We start from the raw sequence: 24,724 nt of genomic DNA, 5'->3' as shown, positions 1-24,724 counted from the left end.
ATACAGGATAGATTGGAGAGGAAGACAGGCTGAAGGCAGGAAGAACAATTAGAAGACATTGGAAGAGTTCAAGTAAGAGATGATGACCAGCAAAGGCTTAAAGATAAATATGAGAGATGCTGTGTAAGGAGAAGTGACAAGTTTTGGCAACTAGATATGTGAATATCTAACCTTTTTATCTCTCCTAACTTCCTATACCAAATTACCCATTGCTAAACATATCTACCTAGGTGTCAACAGTATCTACTGCATCATACCCAAAATGCAATTCATTTTTCTCCCAAAACTCATGCCATCTCCAAACTTACCTTTTCTACAGAGAAAAGGAGCACCATCCTGTCAGTATCCCAGATTCATAACCTGAAATTTCAAACAATTTGTCCCCTTACTGAGCTCCCCCTTCCCTCTTCTCCCCCGGTCCAATCTGTTGTCAGGTCTCCTTGATCTTGCTTCCACAGCGTTCCATGGGTTGTCTCTTTCTCGATAAAAGTCTGTGGTAGATCTCCACCTCTTCACTACTAGTCTCAGACAAGAGACAAAGCCTCAAAGACTACCTACTTTGGGGAAATGATGTTGGCAAGGAGTCTTGAAAAGTCAAGTTAATAAAAGCAGAAAAAGGCATCAAGGAAGCTTGAGGTAAAAGTGTGTCCAAGACATGAAGATGTTGAAGATATCAAAAACTTCAGAGGTCAAGTACAGTGAGAATCAAGGGAACCAAAAACATTGACTTTATTGGTACCCTTGGGCATAGAATTACCATATAAAGAGTTACTAAAAAGTGAAGAGGGACAGCTGTATGGCGCAATGAATAGAGCATTGGAGGACCCGAGTTCAAATTCAGCCTTAAACCTTTAACACTTCCTAGCTCTGTGACTCTGGGCAAGTCACTTTACCCTAGGCATTCAAGGAGAGTCAGCATTAGCAAGGCTAAAGAACATCTCTTTATCTGAAACTGGAGCAAAGGAGAATGAGGGATGAATCTGGATTGTGAGTTGTGCAATGGGACAAGGAAGTCTGACAGCCTCTGCTCTCAGAAAATGGGTGAAGTCTTCTGCTGACAGGAAAGGAAAGGAGGCAGTGTAGAAGTCTTAAGGACATATTTTCAGTAGCTCCTGTGGAACCTGATAGCGAATGAAAGAAGTATAAAAAGTATGTGCAAAGGCTGAAACCAGTGTATAAAGTATAAACACAAGTGAGTTAAAATAAGTTGGCAGTGAAACCCAGTCAGCATGGCCACTTGACTTATTTGTAGGCTCATTCAGTAACACAGATAGGAAAAGGAAAGGTAGGTGGTGGAGGTGATGCATTTGGGCATCATGTGGTGATGGGAAAGGAGGACAACATACTAAGGACAGCTGTTAGCATATAGCTGAATGGATTGACAATAGAGAAAGGAAAGAAGGGAGACCAAAACAAGATGGACCACAACACTCTGCAGCTTTCTTCCAAACACAAAATGTGTTTAGAAGCAAGGTCAGTCTTTTCTATTTGGTTCCCAGCATGCACAGTGCTTTGTACATAGCAGTCACTTTTAAAATGTTACATTCATTCATAAGTATTCAAGCGCCTACTATTTGTAAGGCATTGTTTTAGGGTCTGCAGAATATTGTCCTTGCCTTCCCAGAGTTTACTTTCTCCTGGGAGCATATAATAAACATGCAGTTAACTATAATACAAAGAAATTTCAGAGAGAACATGAACAATCAGGGAAAAGGGAGAGCTCCCTCCCCCCCCAGGGTAATCCAGGACAGAAAACTTCACCTATCTTAGGAGCTGAAATTGAAGGTCAAGATTTCTGAGCGGTAGAGATAAAGGGGTAGAAACTGCACACAAAACTGCTTTTGTTATTGCTTTTAAGACAAGAGCTGGAATATCAAGTTTATAGAAGAGCTAGTGATCCAGTTTGGTTGGACCTGAGTTCATGGAGAGTAGTATGAACAATGTGAATGGGATAATAAAGTCACCCATAAAATAGGATAGCATAAGAGATTAGACACCAGAATCCAACAATAGGTTATTTACAGCAAACACATTTGAAACAGATGCAGAGGTAAATAAAGGAATGGAACAGAATTTTATCATGCTTCAAGATATCAGAAAGGCAATCACAAAATAGACCCAATTAAGAAACAAAAAATGAAAATTATAATTTGCTGAAAATACCAAAGACAAAGTAGTATGAAATATAGCTGGGAAAAGTAGAAAACAGATTGTGAAGAATATGAGGTGCGCTGCTCAGGAATAGGTTTTTGTGTGTCTCGGGAAGATCATTTTATAATGTAAAAATTTGAAAATAATGACAAATTTGAAAGATGAGCCTAGAGAATAGAAGGGCAGCTAGTAATTTTAGTTTAGGTCAATATTCTTTTAAATGCCAAAGTCTAAAAGGTCCATTCTAATCCTTGCTCTTGCTCACTTCATCTGTATGACTGCACCTTCTTGGCCTCTCATAATTCATCAAATATTTTAATCCCTGAACTAGAACCGCACTATTCTCATACCACACACACTTGATGATGTCATCAACCCCCCAACTAATACCTCTTTGGGACTCTTCCAGCTCTATCCAGCCCATCTCTCTCCCAAGTTTCAGTCAGTTTTCAACAATTGCCTGATGGATATTTCAAACTCACTATCCTTCCAATATCTTAGGCTTTTAATTTCTGTTTCTATGTCCCCTTGGTCTTCCTCTCAGTGAAATTGCAGTAACCTCCTAATATCCCACATTTCTCTCTCAAAACTTTGGTCCATTCTGCTGACTGCTTCCCAAAGTATTCTTTTAAAAAAGTTCAGATCTAACTCCCCTATTCAATTAACTCCAGTGACGACTTGTTGCCCTTCTAAGATAAAACAGAAACTGATTTACTACTTAAAGCCCTTTACTATTGTTCAGTCATAGCTGACTGATTCAATTTGGGGTTCTCTTAACTAAGATTCTCAAGTGGTTGCCATTTCCTTTTCCAGGTCACTACAAATGAGTAAACAGACAAGGGGTAAATGACTTGCTCAGGGTCACACCGATAGAAAATATCTAAGGCTGCATTTGAACTTGGGTCTTCCCGATTGTAGGCCCAGCACTATCCCCCTCTCCTCTCACTGGACTCCTCCCTCACTGATGCAGCTAATCTATCTTCTGCATGAAACCTTTCTTGGCCTCCTCCTTAGTGATCTCCCTTTCAAAACACTTTATATTCACTTACTTCACATTTGTTAGCTTTACAATTGTGCTGTATTTATGTGTACTTGTTTCCTTCGTTAGGATTTAAGTTCACTGTGGGGATTGTTTTATTCTTTGCCAAGAGCAAAGTGCCAAAAAAGCACTTAATAGATACTAAAGTATGAACTAGAGTGGTGGACTAGGGGAGTGAAGGTAATTTTGTGTGAAGTTAGAAGCACAGTCCACAAGACTTGAACTGCTTGAATGTGGATGAGACAGTTCTAGAGAGGAAGAGTAGCAGATGACCTGGGGAGTCTAGGGAAGAATGACTGGTTGGTGAGATGCTCAAAAGACATTCAGGAAAGAATATAGAGTAGGCAATTAAGGAGTGAGGTTAGAACTACCTTTTGTGATGTCATCTGCATAGTTATCCCTATTATAGGTTATAGGTAATCCCTGGAATGATCTTTGGGCACACGACTTAGAAATAACCAATTGCTAATTCGAGGCTCTCATTGCCCTAAAGATCTTCTGAGAGCTTACGGAGATAGAAGGGAATGGAGTGGACAGAAAGGAACAGGAGGCCTGTGTTAGAGAAACCAAGTGAGAAGTAACAAGGGTAAAAGGATCAATCATTATCAAAGTTGCAGGGAGGTTAAGGATTGAGGAAAATAAGTTCTACTTCTAACCAAAGTTATTGGTAATGTTGGAAAGATCATAGTTGATAATAGAAGGCAGGCAGTTGAGTATTTGGGTTGCATGGTGTCTAGGTTGTTACTGTTGCAAGACTATGTATGGCTGTCAGTGAGATATCCATTGGGGTCTTCCTACTCATTTGCCTAGTTTTCCCAATTAAAAAGCTTCTTTTTTTAAAAAGACCCTAGAGAAAGGTCATGTGGATAGGCTCCTTCAGTTAAATTAAAGTCTTCTGTTCCCTTTCTCCCTAAAGCAAAGGATCCTAGGATCCCTGTCCTGTTTTTACTATTATATCTATGTTTCAACTATTCAGCATGTTTCTTTTTAAGTTGTTATTCTGAGAAGAGATCCTTACGTCTCACCAAATGGCTAAAGGAGTCCCATGGCACAAGAAAGGTTAACTCCTTTCCTAAAGATAGAACAGAACCCTTTCATTATTACTTTCAGGACAGCTGAAATTCTACCGAGGTGCACAATCATAATTTGGCCAAAAGCTGCTGTGTGAAAAATGTCTACTTCTGTTGATCTGGAAAGGAGGGGAAAACCATCCTCAAGTTAAATTTTGGAACTCTTTTTGGGGGAAGGAGGGAATAGGGGATGTTGGAAGGCTTTAAATAACCACTCTCGATGTGATGTAAACTCCAGAGGGCAGCACCGGATAGGCAGATAATAGGTTATATGTTCTCTTCAAGGCTGCCTTGCCTAAGGTACAATGTGCTAGGCAAAACTGGAAGCCTCCAGGGAAAGCATCCCACACTTTTCCTTCTACAGTCAGGAATGAGCAACTAAACCCTAGCTAAAGCAGAACCACCATATAAATATGGGTAGAGTGCCCAGCAGAGAGTGAACAGACTTAAGAACACCACAGTTTTACCCATCAGGCCTACAGGTAGAACAACATTCCCACCAGTTCAAGGAAACCAATTCAACAGAAAAAAAAATCTTTTAAACTTTTATTAGTAGTTTCTGAAGAATCAAAATAGTTAGCAAATTACTTTAGATTCATCAAGACTGTATTTTTGTGTATTTAGAGCTTTAACAATGTACAACATAATACAAAACAAACCAAAGAGACGGATTTCTATTATTACTAGATGTTACCAAATATATATCATTCTAAAGTAGTGAGTCTATTCCCCAAGAATGATGTGGAAAGTAAAACTGAAACAAAACTGAATTAGGGCTGGGCTACTGGATTGTGGGCTCATTCCCCCAACCCCATTTGAAAGTGCTTGCAAAGAAATTCCTGTTTCACACTGAATATTAAAGTGTCAATTGAACAGTTTCTTAGAATTGGGGGAAAAGCCAGAGAAAGGTTGTCAAAGGCTGGAGTTAGATGCCCTGCTCCAATAAAGTCCAGGATTTAGCCAAGACCTGAGTGTGGGCAAGCTCAATGGCTGCCTGGCAGGGGCAGAACAGAGCATTCTTCATGACTTTTTAAAAAAGTTTAGGAACCAGTGTTACACTAAGTTAGAATCTAACATGGAGTTCATTTTTAAGAAGGAAAAAAAAAAAGTAAAATCAAACATCCTAAAAACCCTTTCCATTGCTAGATAGATATGGATTTAGTTCCGCCAGTCTAACTAACAGTTAAGACTGTTTTGGTCAAACACATGACATTCAGAGCAGCACTGACTACCTCAGAGTCTCAGAGGGAATTCCAGAACACCCCTGTATTTATTTCCTGTTCATGGCAAGGGTGAACACACCAACAAAGTTTGGTCTTTAATATATGTACATACAGTCCCCCAGAAAAACCAGGGCCAAGCTGGGAAGGGCACTTCTCAAAATACAAATAAAATTAATTAGATGGGTAGAGTGGGGGCAGGGCTTAGAGGTCCCAACATTCATCGTGCTTTACCTTCCTCCTCCCCATTTCCACAGGGATCAGACTCTCACACAGATCAATGTGTGGTAATAAGTCTCTATAAGGTACAGAAGTACTCTTCCGGTCTCTTCCCCCTCCAACCCGAAACACAGCAAACCCAAAACAACGTTTTCTCCTCTTCCTTAAGGAGAGTGTGAAGCCACTGGAGGGGAGGGGGCCTCCAGGGACTGATGGGAATACTTGGGGCCTCCCAAAGGGAGAAATGCTCCGTGGCAGGGTGGAGGTGGGCTGGGGGGCCTGTTCTCAGCTGGCTCCTGCCCGAGCCATGAGGTCTTCCAATGCATTGTCCTGGTCGTTGTTGTGTAATAATAAAACTTCCTTAATGTCTTTCAGTTCAAAGCCCATTTCCTTAAATTTGCTCATTAACTGAAGAAATTCTGTTGTCTGAAAGAGAAATGAAGAGGAAGGGTAAAGGAAAAAGGTTTTTAAGAGCCCAATACCACAAATCAAAATAAAATTTAGAAGCAAATACTGAAATCACTAGCATATTCTCTGCAGGTAAAGTGACATAGGAGAGTGCCCAGTGCTACTCCCTAACCCTCCAATATCCCTCTGAAGCACTCCTATAACTTCTAGGCCCGGTCATAAGAATTCATGACAGTCCTGCCCTAGCAATGCCCATAAACAGTTGTTTCTAGGACATCTGAGACAACCTGCATGGAGGTAATCTAGGACATAAGCAGTTTTCCATACTCAGGCTCGAAAGCACCACCATCTCTCTCTACCACCCCCCAAAATCAACTAATTCTCCTTCCTCATCTCAGCTAAAAGTCCATTAGCCAAGATCATTCTTCACTTTTTAACCTTGGGAATAACAACCCCCCTCCCCGCCTTGGAAAGCCATATAATCCTCAGGTCTGCCAGACAGAAACAAAAATACAACTTGCTTGCGGGAGGGATTGAGGTCTTACCTGTGCCCCTATCAAGCACACAGTTATTCCTTTAGTAGATAGATTTCATCTGCAATTGCTACAAAACTGACTTAGAAAGGGAAGTGGAGTTGGAAGGTCAAATTTAGAATATATGAAATGAATTTCAGAAAATTCCTAGTCCCTGGGGGCAGGTGCATCTAACACCTCTCTATTGAACTCTTATCCCTGCCCCAAATCCCATACACAAACCAGTCTCACCTTTTCCTCTGAACACTGGTACATTTCCAAAGCTTCTTCTACCAGAATGGGATCAAAGCCCTTTTCACAGAGCTGTCCATGTGCAAATAAATAGTCAAGAACCTAAGAAAAGCAACAAAGAGTCAATTCTCTACCTTGAAACAGGTCCTGAGATTCTACAATCATTTCATACCTCATAGAAACAACTAAATCCAGTTCCCCCACTCATTTCCCAAAAGATATATAGAAAAGTAAGGAGTATGAGAACTCACTGAATTCGTACATCTAACCAACATAAATCCAAAGACTAACCCTTACTGGGGGAAAAAACAATCTAGCCCTGCTCAATCACAACTGGAAACGTGAATCAGCCTATCATATCATTTTGTCATCTGAACAGCTCCCTATAGGGATAATGTTCCCCGCAGCTAATGATTGCATCTGGTAAAGCTTGCCATGGATAGGAGTTGCTGGTCCCTCTCTTCTTAAACAAGTTTGCTCTCTACTTGCCTTCTCCCACCTATGTTTTTCCCAAGCACTGGATTCTGGGATCAGAATGAAACTCTATGGATGGTTCCTATGAACCTCTGGGGATAAAGATGTGGTTTTCACAATCAAGCCAAGTCTTCTACCAGCCTGCAGAAGATACTGCTACTAAACGAATGCCTTTTCCCAATACTGCTACTATCTCTTAATGGAATGTGGAACTAGGCCAATGACTGGAGCAATAGGTTTAAGAGTCAATGAAAATGGCTTGGCTTCAAAAGTGCTCTTCCCATGTCCTGCCATTTTAAAAAAGAACGGAGAGATCACTTTAAAATAATTAGTGAGTCTGAGGAACTGAGAGCGAAGTGAAGAATCTTCAGTGACTAAAAGGGGAAAGTTAACACAGAAGTTGAGGAGCTCAGTTAACAAAGACCTTGCTTTCCAAATGGAGTTATAAGTATAACGCTACCCACCTTCCTTCTCCCTTTCTTACACTCCTGCCTCTCACCTGCTCTATATTTTCTCCTTTCTTCTTCATGGCTTTCAAGACACAATCATATGAGTAGCCCATGTTGACCACTGTCTCCACACATTGCCGTTCACTGGGGGACAGTGCTTGCAGGTCCGAATAGGTTGCTGTACTTGAACCCTGGGGACAGCTTGGGATGTTGGGCACTTGCGATGTCCTGACATTGTGAGGCGTGACCTGATGGTGGAGAAACATGCAGGGTTATGCTAAATAAGAGCAGAATCCTAAGTCGTATAAACAACACTCTGGACAGAAAGACATAGAGAGTGGAGACCTTGCCTAGGAAAATGACTTCTCTCCATACTCTCAGCCCACAGTGCATGACCAAGCATATAGTTACTGAATTGCCTGCTCAAGGAAAAGGGCCAATTTGCACAGTGAATTCCCACAAGAGAAGGAAACTGAGACAAAAAGATTTGAGGCCAAAGTGGAAAAATTCCGTTTCTGACTGACATATATCAGGTCCAATTCTCCAGGAGACTCTAAATAAGAGAAAGAAATGGGAAGAAATGATAGAATCTTACTCTTGCTATAAAATAGGATTCTAGCATACCTTTTTGGGCTTATTACACATGGCTTAGCCCATGACAACTGAGACTCAGGCAGACTTTCCCAAAATGTAGTTTTTAAAAATTGTTACAATCAGCTGATTCTTATGTTCAAGCCAGCTAATGCTATTTTTCGTTGGCATTAATTTTATGACCAGTATTAACATCATTGTTGTTTGCTTCCTGGCATCCCAATGTTTTGCAAGCTTCAGTGTGCTAAGGACCTATCGAGCTTTCAGGGAAAAAGATCCGAGGCCCAGAGTGACTCAGAGCACAGGGCTTAGGTTAGCCAGAACAAGGATTAATATGATTGAGAATAGGAAAGAACCTAGTGGTCATTTAGTCCAACTAATACAGGAAAGAAAGTCCTACTACAACATTCTCAATAAATGGCTATAAAAATCAGTAAAAGTCTCTGGCTTGAAGAAACCTTGAAGGAGAGGATACCAGCACTTCTTTACACAATCTATTTTGCTTTTATGTACCTCCTCTGCTAAGTTTTTATCAGGTTTTTCCTGAAATTGGACCTAAATTTGCCAATTTGAAGTTTCTACCCACTGCTCCCGATTCTGCTCTCTGAGGCCAAAGAATAAATTTAGTCCCTTTGCCACACAAGTCCTTCAACTATCATGACCCTCCCCGAGTCTTTTGTTTTGCATGCTGAAACTCTCTAGTTCTTTCTCTATGGCAAGAGAGATACTAACTATCTTGGCTAAATTCCTTCCTACTTGCTCTTAAAACAACCTCTGTTCCAATTTGTACAAATGCAACTCCAGCTGAAGCTGAGGCAAATCTCTCAGGACTAGGACCAAGATTTCTAGTTTTTAAAGGTGAGCATCCCATTAACTTGGTCACATATATACCAAGACACAAAGAAATGAGCAATGGAATCAGGGAAATGAATAGAATTCAATCTGGCAGGAACAGGAATATGAACACTTAAAGCTCTGCTTCTGAGTATTGCAGGACTTGAAGATTTGCCCCTGAACAGCCAATATTTACTACCCTACCACCATTTGGTCTGTTCATGACTTTCATATATACAATTCATTCCCTATCAGCTCCTCCCTTCTGCAGTTGGGAGAGGAAATAATTCCAGCTTATATTTACATAGTGCTTTAAGGTTTGCAAAATGCTTTTACATACGGTAATCATCTGAGAGGAGAACTGGTCATTGGAACAGCTTTTGAAGTTTTCAAGACCTAATGTGGCCTTGTGACAAGACTCATAACTCAAAAATAACTATTTGATAATGATTTAGTGCAATTTATTATGTTTCTTTGCAAAAAATTGAGCTACATGGAAGGAAGAGCCAATGCTACCAATAAAGGTATTTTTTCATTACACATTCCACCAACATCCTATGTCTGGTGATGATTCTTCCCTTCATACAATTAGGGTCATTTTCACTCACACATGTGCCTTCTTAAAAGCCTCATTAGGAACAACCTAATGTCTACCATAAACATACAAGTCCCTGTACTAGAGTTTAAGAGGATCACCCTACATTGACCTTACTTTCTACCTAAATGGCTTTTTCCTCCCACTCTACCAAAATATAGAATTTTCATTCACTCCTTCAAATTAATTCAATAAATGCCTCCAAGAAATCAAATTTTTTTCTAGAGTAGGAGAAAAATCCCAGGAGCACTCTTCATAGGAATTCCTATAAAGGAAAAGAGATCACATTCTAGCAGAGTCACTAGTATAAAGGAAAAAAATTCTCAAAATATGTTGGAAAAGGAGAGAAGGCTCTTCGGATACTATTCCTTTCTCTTCTGATTGTAAAAACTGTGCTAAATGACAACATAAAACTACATCTGAGGTCAAACTTAATTTTATTCTTTGTCTATTGAGCCTGTGACTCAATGATTGTATGTCTCCTACCCATCCTGACTCAAGTCCAAAAGAGAATGGTTCACCTTCTTATACTCAACTCACCCTTCTTCCAACTTTCTCTGTTTCTCTCTAAAGTACTATCATCTTCCCAGGCACTCAGGCTCACAATGGTGATGTTGGTACAGTCTTCAAATTTCTTTTACTCATGTCATACATATCTAATCAGTGTCATCTTTACCTCCCCATTTCGTTTCTTTCTCATCTATCCTCTTCTCAAACAGTTAAGAACTACTATTTCTAGTTCAAGCCTTCTTGACTGGTAAACTTAAGTTTCCCTGCATCAAGTGTCTTAAGTGTCTCACTGTTCTAATTCATCTTCCATCCACCTGCCAAAGTGATTTCCTAAAGTACAATTAATTAATAGGCAGTTTATTAAGCACCTATTTCATGTAAATATACTATGCCAAAACATAAAGGAATTTTGGAAAAGAGGACATTAGAAGCTGAATGTTTCCAAAGTCTTCTTGGAGAATTTGAGACTTGAATTTTGAAGAAAAACGTGGATTCCAAGACGCAGAAGTGACAAAAAAGAGACAGTGCAAAGGCACTGTAGAGACAAAGAATTGTAGTGAGATACAAATGGAGGGGATGAATGCATAAGAAGCCTAAAGACAGAAGAATACCAGACTATTAAAAGAGCTTTAAACACCACATGTGGAAGTTTATATCTAATCCTAGAGGAGATTGAGAAGTGGTGGTGCTTCAACCTTATCAGGCATGCCCAGTGCTTTGTGAAGCCCATCTGGGGCTTTCTTGGCAGAAACACTGATTTCCTTCTCCAAATCATTTTACAGCTAAGGAAACTGAGACAAACAGAAGCTAAGTGACCTGTTCAGGGTCTGCGGCCAGATTTCAACTCAGGAAAATGAGTTGAGTGCACACCCATCATTCTATCCACTAGGCTTAGGGAGCATGACATGGATTAAGTAAGATCCAACAGAGATTGAGGCAAGGCAATCAGATAAACAGGAGGAAATGTAGAAAGGAGAGGTCCTAGGTAATGGTCAGCAACATCAAATGTGACAGACTAAGAAAACTGAAAGGATATTATTCTGGATCATTAATAGATGATTGGAAACTTTAGAGAAAATGGTTTCAACTGATTGATGCCATCATAGTCAAAATTTGGGGGAGGGAAGAGTAGGAAGGGAGTTAGAAAAGAGAGCAAAGTGGAGGCACTTTCTCAAGGACTCTGGGTGAGAAAGGGAAGGAAAAATATATGATAGCAAGTGGAAAAAAACAGAACTATTAATATTGTTCGTGGATGGAGAAAACAATATAGTCATGTTTATAGGCAAAAGATCAGTAAGAAAGGAAAATAATGAGCATCTGAAAGAGATTAAGAATGATATTGAGAGGGATTTGCTAAAAAAGAGAAGATAGGATGAAGGATCCACTTTGGCAATAAGGTCTATCTCTTCATTAGAAACTGAAGTGAAGACCATGAGGGGATGTGGAAGAAATGAAAAGAGGGAAATTTGCAAATAACCATCCCTACTCTACTCAAGATATTCCAGTGGCTCCCTATTATCACTAGGATTAAATATAAACTCGTGTGTCATTTGAAATTCTTTCCACATTTCTAGTTCAAAACTAAGAAATCCCTTTTGATAGTCTGTGGACAAATTAGCCACACACAAAGATGCTTCTCAGAACAAATATAAACTCAATCTAGTTAAAGATCCACAAATGAAGAAACTCATACTTGGGTACAGCAAAACAGGAAATGAACTGAACACAGTGAAAGGTGACAGAAAATGTAGAAAGTAAATGAAAAGGGGGGAAAAAAATAATACATTAAGAAGCAAAGAAATTCTTGTCCTCACCAGAGCAATATAAGAATATACTACAAAGTCAGGCAACCTCAAATAGCCTCAGTCTAAGAAAGAGGATCCTCCTCAGAAGGAGGATCATGGCCAACACAAAACCAAGGAAGAAAAGAGGTCCAATGGCTCTCATTCTTCCCATCATGCCCCGTTTTCATGACCTTCACCTTCACAGAAAAGATGAAAGTGGGTCAGAAACGTTAGCTCAGTGACCTTTTGGGGGCTCCGGCTTAAAAATAACCAAAGTATCTTACCGTCAGCACTGTGTTTGGAGATGACGACTCTTCTGTACATACTGACAAAACAGACAAGGAAGGCAGCTGGGATGAGGGAGAGAGTGCTGGTGTCTCCTTGCCACTGTCCAAATTTAAAGCTGAAAGTCCCAGCCCAAGGTATCCATTGAGTTCACTAGCATTGCTCTGGGAGCAGGGCTTTAAAGAATTCAAGAAAGTGCCATTGCGGAGGCAGGTGGTGCTGTGAAAAGTGCTTGCAAGTTTTGCTGTCTTCTGCTCACTGTCATCCGAATCAAGTTTGGGGAAGGAAAGAGACTTGATATTGCTCACAGCAGTGATAGGTGGGAGGGACATTTTGGAAGACAGTGACATCTTTTCACAATTACCTAATTGTGGTAAAGTGATAAAGCCATTGGGTTTGTGAAGGGGCTTGAAATCCAATGCAGCCCTTTCCAGGGATGCCAAGACTTCCTGGTCCTGCAATACAGACCCAGATCCTCCTTTGGGTAAGTTATTGTCTAAGATCTGAGCCACAATAGGCCCAGTTGTACCAACAAGAATGTTTCTCAGTTCTTCTTTCTCATCAATAGTTTTTAATTCCATGTTATCAAATGGGTCCTCTTCACATTCAAAGTCAGCAGGGTTGAAGTCTGCTTTCGTGTGGGGTGGGCTGAGAACCTTCTGTTTTATGGCACTGCTGCTGACACGGGTTGGGGTAAGAATATTGTTGTGCTGTAAGCTGGCAAGGATGGGGTTAATGGGAGGTGGCATTGTGGTTGGGCAGTGTGTCTTTGAGAAGCCCATTTTGCTGTCACCCTCTGGGCCACTCTTGGAATTCACTTTGGCTTCTGTTTCTTCAGCCTTTCGCTCAGCTTCCCATTGAGCTTCCTGGATTTTCTTAATATCTTCTGCCCACTCAATTGTTTTTTTTTCCAAGGAAAAGTCATACTGCAAAACATAAAAAAGGAAAAAAATCATTAAGCACATGAAAGCTTCATCTATTTTATATTTTAAGGAGCTAAAATTCTTTTTTTTTAAAAACTGATTACTTAAATGAAAGCTTTAATAACAAAATTATCCTTATCCATTCTTTCCTTTCTAATACAGTATGTGATAGATACCCGAACTAGTGATATAAAAGTTACTTTTTTTTCTATACAGGCAGATTATATAAAAATATTTCATATTACTTGACCAAATAAATTTTACATTTGCACTCATTTCAGAAAATATTATAAAGAAAATTCAAGAACTTTTCATTCTCATTATTTTATACCACTAAATTGTTCTCACTGTTACCCAAAACTGCTCACAATGTCCCCTGAATGGAATGTACTCTACATTTCTTTGTAGCCTAGATCAGATACAAGCCCTTTTCCATAAGGCCTTCCAAAACACTCAGTTTTAATCACCTCCTTTTCTGAACTTAGTATCTATATTACTTATGTGACGCTTAGCAATGCAACTTTATACTGTTACTTTTCTGAATTCATAATCTGAGAGTGCTAAGGAACAGTGAATCCTCAAATTTTAACTTCCTAAAAGGTTTATCATTGAGAAAGTTATGTAACCTCCTGGAAAATGAAGGGCCTGTAAGTCTTGTTCCTCCATCTACTACTTTAATATTCAAGAGCACAAACCACATTTATTCTTATCCTTAACATCTTACAAATACTACATGCTAAACAAAATATTGTCTTGTCATGATACTAATCAGCTCAATTTTCAAAAACATGGTTTAACCTTCACTTAAAAAAAGTATACAGACCAGAATTTACCAAACAAACCTGAAGGAAATTTATTACATTAAAACCGGATTCATTTCAGGGTTCTTTTCAACATAAAGGTTCACTAGTATATTTTAAATAATTTGGATCACAAAGATTCACTTTTCAGAAAACATTATATAAGAGGTTTCTAAAGAATAAATAATGAAAATCTCCATGGTAAATCATCAAGACTAAGCAAATAATTGTGCATGCTATTATTGATTTCTTCAAGATTTGGGGCGGGGGGGGGGGGAGGGAAGAGAAAGGATAATTAATATAGCTTAAGGAAAAAGATTTAAGGGATAGTCTACTGGAAGACTGAAACAAAGGCCTATCGTAACAAATAACTCAACTAGTTCTTATGCCTAATATACAAAATATCTTCTTGTGTGCTGATCTGGCTTTTCTCAGCAATTTGGTGATTAAAAAAATTCCAATACAAATGGGATGGAAAATGTCATATGCATCCAGAGAAAACTTGGATTGAACTGTGCACAGATTGAAGCATAATATTTTTACCTTTATTTGCTTTTTCTTGTATTTTTTCCCCTTTTGGTATTTTTCTTGCACAACACAACACATATGGAAATATATTTAAAAGGACTGCGCATGTTTAAACTATTCAGATTGCTTGCAAGATATCTTGGGGAGGAGGGAAGAAAGGAATGGAGAAAGATTTGGATAGTCTTACAAAAACAAAAATATATATATTTACATGTATTTGGAAAAGTAAAATACTACTGAGAGAGGAACAGAGTAAAAAAAAATATTATCTTAACTTTCCCAGATCTAAAGAAAGCATGTACACAGATGAAGATATATTTCTAACAGCGATGTCTTTTGGTTTGGGAGGAATTCTAAAACTGAAGAAATGTATTTGGCTTCATGTCTATACTTGACCCCTACCTACTGATGTAATTAGAAATAGACTTTAGATCTCTAATAACTGAAATGTAGCATTTAAAAATTGAGTATTTAAACATAATGACCTACTAATCCCAGAAACTAGGCTATCCAGGAAAATAAAAATTCTTCTTGGAAGCACTTTCAAATTGCATAATTGTCTGAAAAGTCCATACCCTTTAACCCAATAATTGCACTAGTAAGCTTAGGACATTGATAAAAACTCCTAAGTACCAAAATGAAACGGCTAGATGGCGCAAGAGTGCACTGAGTAACAAACACGGAATGAGGAACACTCGTCTTCCACAGTTTAACTGACTTCAGAGACTTCCCAGCGGTTAACAAACATTCTGGGCAAATGACTTAACTCGCCATTTGCCTCAGTTTCCTGATCTGTAGAACGATCGGGAGAAGGAAATGGAAAACTACTCCAGTGTCTTTGCCAAGAAAACGCCACATGGGGTCATGAAGAGTTGGACATGACTGAACAAACACAACGCAATAGTTACAACAGTACTTTGTGAGTAGCAGAGAATTAGAAACAAAGTATATGCCCATCCAGTTGGGAATGGCTAAGAAAAGTGTAGTATGGGAATATAACGGAATATTACTGTGCTATAATACAGAAATTATAGAAAAACAAAGTCAAGAAAACAATACCCCCAAAATGACTATAAGATGTAAACACAAAGTATAATTACAAAACAATCAAAAGTTGAATGTTGCAGAATTACAAATACATAAGCATGGCTCTGAAGAAAAGCCTTAAGATGACACAATCACTCATTTGCAGGGGTGGGAGGTCCTGGGGAGGTCCATTTAACATAAAATTTCTGAGTTATGTGATGTGTTAATGACTTAAGAGGAATTTAATATAGAGGCATATTAATTTTTAATTAATTTTAATTGATTTAATTATTAATTTTTGCTTTTCTTGCTGAGACAATTGGGGTGGTGACTTGCCTAGGGTCATGCAGCTAGGGAGTGTTAAGTGTCTGAGATCAGATTTGAAAAGATTTGAACTCAGGTCCTTCTGACTTCAGGGCTGGAGCTCTCTCCACTGTGCCACCTAGCTGCCCTTTAAATGTAAATTTTAAAAAACTGATCCTCTTCACAAAAAACTTTTCCTAGGGGAAAGTCTCATCTCACAAAAAATCTATAAAGAAATTATCTGCTAGGAAAATTACTGAACTACACCAAAGTCACTGAATTACACCTCACCACTTCAACATGCAACAAACATATGTCACAAATTTTAAACTACAAGTGGTAGCACAGCCACTTGTGTGTCAGATTTTCAGAAGTCCAAAGGCAATTTTCAAAAGTACCATCCCAAAAGTATCTTGCTATGCATCATAAGCAGAATGTTTGCTTTAAAAGTAAAAAGTAAATAAGTAAATAAGTAAAAAGTCTATCATTCTCCTCACTCAGTTAGGAAGGAAATCAAAGATGATTTCTACTCCTCTATCTCCTATAAACCCCTAACAGTAAAGAAAGGAAACACTACTTTTTTTTCCTAAAAACAATTGAATACTAATCCTGAAAACTGAAGTGGATAATTAGGTAACATTCAAGCTTGAGGTTGCAGCCCCCTGAAGGTAGGCTGCGCCTTGTTTTAATGGTTTTGTCTTTTCATATAGGAAGATAACATTACTGACCCACGATCATCAAGGGACATGGTTCTGAGGTGCTTTCCCTTTAGTGAGGATAAGTTGCACTGCTGTTTCCCTCTTGTTCCAGGCAGGGTAAGCTTACTGTCTGTAGCCAAAAAACAGAGTAAAACTAACTGGTGTATATATATAATATACATGAAAATCAGTAATCATGTCCTCAATTAGCATCATTGTTTAATCCTATAAGTAAACCTTTTTGGAGGAAGGGGGGGAAGATAAAATGAAGCAAGCATTGCACCATGTACCTTAACTGATATACTTAGTACCCACAACTATTATATAAAAACTGAAAAACCAGCTTATTTTGTTCTCTTTCTCATTTTTTTCCTTTTTGATCTGATTTTTATTGTGTAGCATGATAATTTGTAAATATGTATAGAAGAATTGCACATGTTTAACATATTGGATTACTTGCTGCCTAGGGGAGAAGGTGGGAAAATTTTTTTTTGCAAAATACAAGGTTTTGCAAAGGTGAATGTTGAAAATTATCTATGCATGTTTTGAAAATAAACTTTAATAATAAAGACTGAAAAACCATTGGATCATGCTTGTAATTTTCTTAAGTTATTTTAGTTAACAAAAATAATTGATTTTATGGTTGTATCTAACAAACATTTGTGGTTACTACTGGTAACAAAATGGCTATGCACAAATTACCTTGCATGTAAACAATACTTATTTAGTTATATGTTGTCTTCTTCAATAGAATATAAAGTCCTTGAGGGTTGGGACTGTTTTTTGACTGTATCCTCAACTCCTAGTTGAATTGAGAACTGCTATCTGAGAAATCACTGCTCAACTCTCAATGAAACCATTCATTCACTTTTTAGACTTTATTTGGGAATAATGAAATGAAATTTTTAAGTGTCATGGTACCCAGATTAACAAATAAAGCTCCTCTATAATGAAATTGTTGCTTCCAAAACAAATTAAACTTGCAGCATACATTCAGAAACATACTCTTTTGAAAATGAAAAGAAAAGCATTTAAGAAAAAGAAAGACTGTTTCTAAAACAGTGCAAAGCCTGCTAGAAAAGTTAATAGGAACATAGATTGAGGACTGCAAGAAACCTTAGAAGACACTGTTTAAACTTCCATTCCTGCCTTTTTTCATATAAAGAAATTTTGACCAAGAGATGAGGAAATGCTCAAGATGACACAGATGACTTGAAGCAAAATCCAGATAATAGGATTGTAGATCTAGAATTAGAAGGGATCTCAGAGGCTATCTAATCTAGCTCCCTCATTTTACAGAAAAAGAAATCCAAAGTCAAGTTGATTATCTAAGAAAAAACAGGAAGATATGAGATTTGAACACGGGAACTCGGGATTCTAAGACCAATATTCTTTTCTGCCCATGCTATACAATTTAGTCTCAATATCTCAGTGTTCTTCAAATAAACATTTTTATACTTTTACACCATCCTGAGTTTCAATGGTTCACAGGGCTGAGAGGTTTGATGCCTTCAACCACAAGAAGTACAATTAAGTGTATTTTAGGCACCCTATCTATCACATTATTTTAATTATGTAATACAAAAAAAGCAGATCATCACTGTTCTTAGTGAAAAAAAATTTTTTTTTTTTTAAACTTAACTATCAAATTCTGTACTAAGAGGAATCCTTGTTCAAATACTTAGCACAGAGCTCAACTGCTTTCCACCCAGACTGGCACTGTCTGCTCCACTGATATCAGTTTATCTCCTCACCTCGGTATAGCCACAATTCTTATTCTCACTTTAGTATCTTTTACTGCTTCCCATTCTTCCCCATCCTTCAAGGTTAAGATTGAGTATTCATTTCTGACTACAGATTCAGTTATCTAATTAACCATTTTATAAGAGTGCCCTCTAGAGTATTATGTGCACACAATGATGATGGCACAAACAAAGCTTCCCCCCCCCCCCAAATAAATAGGAAAAGAACTGGCTTACAAGTTAGAAGACTTGAATTTCTGTACTAATTCTGTTATCTACTATCTCTATGACCTTAGGCAAGTAATGTTCCAATGATCTTTTTTCATAATATCTTCTTGATGGAATTTGAAGCCTGAGACTAATCATAGGCACATATTTCTCAGTAGAATGCTTAGTTCAGAATTTTGAATCTAGGCTTTAAAGAATAAAAATAATTTACACTTATAAAACAAAGATTACAAATATATTTTCCTTTATAAACTTCATAACTATCTTAGAGGAGAGACTGAAAAATATTACTACCAAAAAACTTTAAGTGAGAATTTTTATTTTGTTATATATGTTAAAATGTTAAATCCAATGTGTAAACATTTTTATATAATTCTGTTGCTGCACAAGAAAAATCAGATCAAAAAGAAAAGAAAATGAGTGAGAAAATAAAATGCAAGCAAACAAAAGAATGAGAATACTATGTTGTGGTCCACACTCAGTTCCCACAGTCCTCTCTGGGTATAGATGGCTCTTCATCATAAAATCAGTGGAACTGACATCAGTCATCTCATTATTGGAAAAGGCAAGTCCATCAGAATTGATCATCATGTAGTATTGTTGTAATGTCCAACATTCTCCTGGTCCTGTTCATTTCACTCAGCATCAATTCATGTAAGTCTCTCCAGGCCTCTCTAAAATCATCCTGCTGACAGTTTCGTATAGAACAAGAATATTCCATAACATTCATATATCATAATTTATTCAGCCATTCTCAAACTGATGGGCATCCTTGAGTGAGAAACTATTGGCCACATATGATGACATAACTCAGTGGCAAAGCTAGGAACTTATTTTATTATTATGCACATTTGGATAAAGACATTGAAAGAAGTGAGAAATGTATATAGCCCTCCAAATCAACTGTAAAGTCCAGTACATTCTTTTTCAAAACTTGGAAAAGAATTGAAAGCTAGAAAGCACTTATCTAATAGCATATGAAAACGGCTGAGATCGATCAAATTTTCCTTATTTTGCTATATAATATTAAAAATTAAAAGAAGAAACACTTACTTGTATTTCCCTGACAGCTTGTAAACAATCAGGCAAGGAGAATCCAATAGGCAGACCAACTTTAGCTGGTGTTTTGAATTTGTCTCCTATCTTAAATGGGACATCATCAAGGTAACTGAAAGTCCCTGAAAATAAAAACAAAACTTTAGTCATGGTCCCGTATCAGTTAATTAAAAGCCAATTACCCCCATGCTATTTCAAGATTATTTGTTAGAACAAGCTCAATCTTTATCCTTGACTAACTGCTCTTTTAATACCTAAAAAATCAAGTGCCAAAGCTATTCTTAAAATCCCAAAGCATATCCATATCTAATCAATGAGGGGAGGGAAGGGTAGAGGGGGGAAAAGTCATCTTAAACTGGTGGTGAATTCATAAAAGAAAATCCCCTGAAATGCTATACCATTCTAGCTGACATCAAGTTTGTATAAAGAAAAACATTTTATTTCTAGCATAAATGTAGATTTTTTAAAAATATTTTTATTTTTCAAAAGAGTTTAACATTTACCCACCCCGCCTTTTTTTGCTGAGGCAGTAAATGACTTATCCAGGATCACACAGCCAGCTTTGAACTCAGGTCCTCCTGACTTCAGGGCTGGCACTCTATCCAATGCGCCACCTCGCTGCCCCCTTCAACATTTACCCTTCCAAAACCTTTGTGTTCCAAATTTCTCTCCATCCTTCCCCCTCTCTCCCCTCCCCTAAACAACATATAATCTAATATAGGTTAAACATGTACAGTTTTTCTAAACATATTTCCATATGCTGTGCAAGAAGAAACAGATCAAAAGGAAGAAAAATAATAAAATTAGCAAGCAAGCAACAAAAAATGGTGAAAATACTATGCTGTGATCTCCATTCAATCTCCAGTTTTTCTCCCCAAGTTATTTTTACCTTCCGAAATCAATTCTTCCTTTGCAACAACAACAAAAAAATTCTATTCGGCACATATATATTGTACTTAGGATATAGTATAACATATTTAATATGTATGGGAATGCCTGCCATTTGGGGAGGGGTGGAGGGAAGGAGGGGAAAAATTCGGAGCAGAAGGGAGTACAAGGGATAATGTTGTAAAAAAAAAAAAAAAAAATGTTACAATTATAAAATCAATAATAAATAAATAAATAAATTGAATGAATGAATAGATTCCTACTTAAGAATCTTGGTATTATTTTTCTATTTAATGTGTGCAAGATTTTTAAATCTCTTCCAGATCCTAGCCTAGTGAAAAAGTAATTTTTTTTTTTTAAATTTGCTGGGCTGAATGTCATAATTCAGTTGCCAAGCCTATTAAGGTTTCTAAACATTTAACACTGGCATTGGTACTGTAAGCCAATGTTTTCCCAAAGTGAAATAATTATTTAAATCAATGTTACATTCAAAATGCTACAGAGGAAGAACAAAATTCTTGGGGGTAACACCCCAAAAAGCAATCTAATTATCTTCTCCTGCTTATTTGAGGTCTATAGTATTTTAGACAAGTCAGAGATGAATCAGGCTTATTTGAAATGAAACTAGGTGCCACCAGGCAAAATGACACTTGATTTCTGGAACCAAAGCACTTAGTTTCAATAGTACCTCTGCTACCTACTTATTATCTAATTTAATCTTGAGTAAAAGTTTTCCCTTCAATATAAGGTTCATATCCAAAGTTAAGTAGTTTTGTATTCTGAAGCAAATAAAAGTTAGTTGTATGACTATGGGTACTTAGTTTCTCAGGTACAATTTTCCTATAAACCAGATGTCACCTGCAAAATATTGTGTTTTGTATGTATATATAGGTTAGGTCATATACTAGAAAAGCAATTAATTATCAATTTGGGAGGAGTCTTATACCTTCAACAAAATAGATGCTTTCTCCTTGTGCTCTTTAATACAGACTAAAACCAAGGGCAATAGAGACTGGTGTCTCAAAAACCGCTACCAGCAAAAGCTGTACAGCAAGTCAAATGAAAGTGAGTTTTCAATTACATAGAAGAATTTTTAAAACTTAATTTAGAATTCAGAGCATATTTCTCTCAAGGTATAAAAATGAATTTTAAGTCAATGCTAGCTTTAAGGTAGTATCACAAAAAAACTTAGTATTTATTCCAATCAGAAACTGGCATTTGACATTTATTCTACCATTATAAATCTTTCTATTAACCTGAACATGTCATTCAAAGTCAATTTTATTAGACATAGGTACAATTATGCAAAGCCATTAAGTACCTTATAGGCTTGCATCTCAAATATTATATAAAAACAGAATTCCCCCTTCCAAATTTCACAAAAGTATTAGCAGAAGCTCCAAGAAGCCTGTGACAAAAATATAATTCTAAAAAGTAATGGTATTTTTAAAAAGGACCTGCCATCCCACATCTGCATGCCTTTGCTCTGCCTATATCCTATATGAAGTATGCAAGGAATCTATTTCCTTCATATCCCTACCTCATAAACTACTTCTTGCTTTAAAATGAAGTATCATAGGCAGCTAGATGGCCCTGAAGTCAGAAGAAACTGAGTTCTAATGTGGCCTCAGATAGGTTTAACTATCTTTTTCCTTTTTCTAACTATTTTTGGAAATACACAGATATAGAATATAAAATATAAAAACAAATATAGATCAAATGATCTTTCTTAATAATATGACTTTGCCTCACAAAAGAAGAAAAAGGAAATGAAGTAACACTTTCTACATGTCTTTCCTGATTTTCCAATTGTTAACTCTCATCTCTCATCCTCCCTAATTACCTCATTTAATTCTTCTGTATATTATGTGCTCGTGCGCGCGCACACACACACCACTTGTCTCCTTTGACAGAAGGCAAGATCCATTTTTTATCTTTAATTTTAAATAAAGTTTATTGTTATTAAGTTTATCATTAAGTTCAGTTTAATTATTTTAAATGTATTAATTTAATATATTAAATAAATCACTGGGGCTGTGAATTAGGAAAACCTAAGACATCTATCATTTTTAATCATTATTAACCCAGTCTCTGATTATTTATTAACTATATGACTCTGGGCAAGTCACCTGTTTCACTTTCTTCATCTGTGAAATGGAAATAAGAACAGTACAACCTCCTCAAAGGATTTTTGTGAAGATTAAATAATTGTAAAGTAGTTAACAGTATCTGCCACATAGTAAGCATAATATTAATGTTAGTACATTGTTATTTTGTTTTTATTGTTTCCCATATCAGGGGCAATTATGAGATTTAATTAATTTTAAATCCACAGTAACGACAATGAATTATAGGGGGAAATATTTTATAGAATTTAGACCACTTAAGAAGGAAAGCTAATTATAAATAAAACCAGATCAATTAAAAAAAACTTACTGTTGAATCTAAACCAAAGGCATTTACTTCCAGTTCTTGGTAAATTTCACATAACAAATGTCCAAAGTAAATATAATCTAAGGCATAAGATTTTTTTATGGTACTGTAAAAATTCCAATTTTTCAAAATGATTTAAAAAAAAACTAAATTGAGTTGTACTGAATGATAAAATCTCTAACTCAAGACAGAAATATCCTACTTACCATGAAAATCTGAACCCGACTTCTTAGAAGCCATTTAGAATCTGAAAAACAATAATTAAGCATTTTTTACATATACATTTATAAACACATTTTTATAAGAGACATAATTTGTAAGATGAATTAAGACATCAAAAAGTAAAAAAGAAAGCAAATAGGAAAATAGGAAAAAACTTCCAGTCAATAACAATCCCTGTTATGAAGGGAGATATTATAACACAATCTAACAAAATAATAATAATAATCTTGAAAGAAGGGTTTCCCTTAAAGAGGAAGAGGAGGTTAGATTTAACAGTCAAACTGCTGCAAAGACTTGGGGAGTTATGTCTAATATTAAAAATCTACATTTTAAAAAATTCTACAAGCTTTGAAATTTTAAAAATAGCTAGCATATACATAGCACTTGTTTGAAAGTTTGGAAGATACTTTGCATATTTGATCCTTTAAACAATCCTGTATTATTATCCTCATTTTAACAGATGAGGAACTTGAGGCTGAGAGAAGTCAGTCATTTATAATAGCTAGTAAGTATCCAAGCCTGATTCCAAATCCAGCACTTCTATCTATTCTGTCATCTAACTACCTGTTAATAACAGAGAATCTGCAGAGCATGTGGTATTGCCAAATGGACAAATGTCTATACCCCTGAATACTCATTTGAAGATCTCACTTATTAGCATGATTTTTAAAAAATATAAGTTCCAGTTATTCATTTGGAATTTAAAAACCTAATTATTGGGGGAGGGGAGATATAAATAGAAGATCCTTAATTCTTATTTGTTAAATGAATTTATTAAGAATGTAATTCTATATTATTGCTCTGTAAGAAATGAGTAGCAGGATAAATACAGAGAGGCTTGGAGAGACTTACATGAACTGATGCTGAGTGAAATGAACAGAACCAGGAGATTGTTATACACTTCAACAATGATACTGTATGAGGATGTATTCTGACATAAAGATCTAATAAAGATCTAACATAAAGATCTAATTCATTTCCAGTTGATCAATGATGGACAGAAACAGTTACACCCAGAGAAGGAACACTGGGAATTGAATGTAAACTGTTTGCACTATTGTCTTTCTACCCAGGTTACTTAAACCTTCGGAATCCAATTCTTAACGTGCAACAAGAAAATTGGTTTTACACACATATTGTATCTAGGATATACTGTAACACATTTCATATGTATGGGATTGTCATCTAGGGGAGGGAGTAGAGGGAGGGAGGGGAAAATTTGGAAAAATGAATAGAAGGGATAATGTAAAAAAAATTACTCATACATATGTACTGTCAAAAAATTATAATTATAAAATAAATTAAATTCTATAGCAGGAAATTAACAGGAGCATAATGCTGTCAAAATACCTAGCTCAGTAAGAATCTACGAACTTTTAAACCCTAGAAGTAAGCCAGTTCAAAGTCCCTTCCTTCATGTATCAATCACTAAAGAAGAGCGTTTTTCTCCTTGCACCCAATAATATAGCTTAAACTTACAAACC

General features: G+C 36.8%; 1 protein-coding gene across 7 annotated transcripts in view; it reads right to left on the bottom strand.

Annotated features, from left to right (window-relative positions):
* Positions 1-4,792: 4,792 nt before the first annotated feature.
* The window catches only part of UBAP1 (ubiquitin associated protein 1), a 100,458-nt gene continuing 80,526 nt past the window's right edge, over positions 4,793-24,724 (bottom strand). For 4 of the 7 annotated variants that reach the window (XM_074280219.1, XM_074280216.1, XM_074280215.1 and 1 more), the window contains 6 exons: positions 23,225-23,265; positions 19,695-19,819; positions 12,393-13,319; positions 7,845-8,042; positions 6,872-6,973; positions 4,793-6,125 (listed from right to left, as the gene is read on the bottom strand). In XM_074280219.1, coding sequence (XP_074136320.1) covers positions 5,985-6,125; positions 6,872-6,973; positions 7,845-8,042; positions 12,393-13,319; positions 19,695-19,819; positions 23,225-23,258 — 1,527 coding nt within the window. In that variant the 5' untranslated portion in view covers positions 23,259-23,265 and the 3' untranslated portion in view covers positions 4,793-5,984. The remainder of the gene's footprint in view (positions 6,126-6,871; positions 6,974-7,844; positions 8,043-12,392; positions 13,320-19,694; positions 19,820-23,224; positions 23,266-24,724) is intronic. The other 3 variants (XM_074280221.1, XM_074280220.1, XM_074280222.1) reach the window with 2 other exon arrangements.

Source organism: Sminthopsis crassicaudata, chromosome 1 (genome assembly GCF_048593235.1).
Source record: "Sminthopsis crassicaudata isolate SCR6 chromosome 1, ASM4859323v1, whole genome shotgun sequence".
NCBI lineage: Eukaryota > Metazoa > Chordata > Mammalia > Dasyuromorphia > Dasyuridae > Sminthopsis > Sminthopsis crassicaudata.
This window is presented reverse-complemented; position numbering and strand designations above follow the sequence as displayed.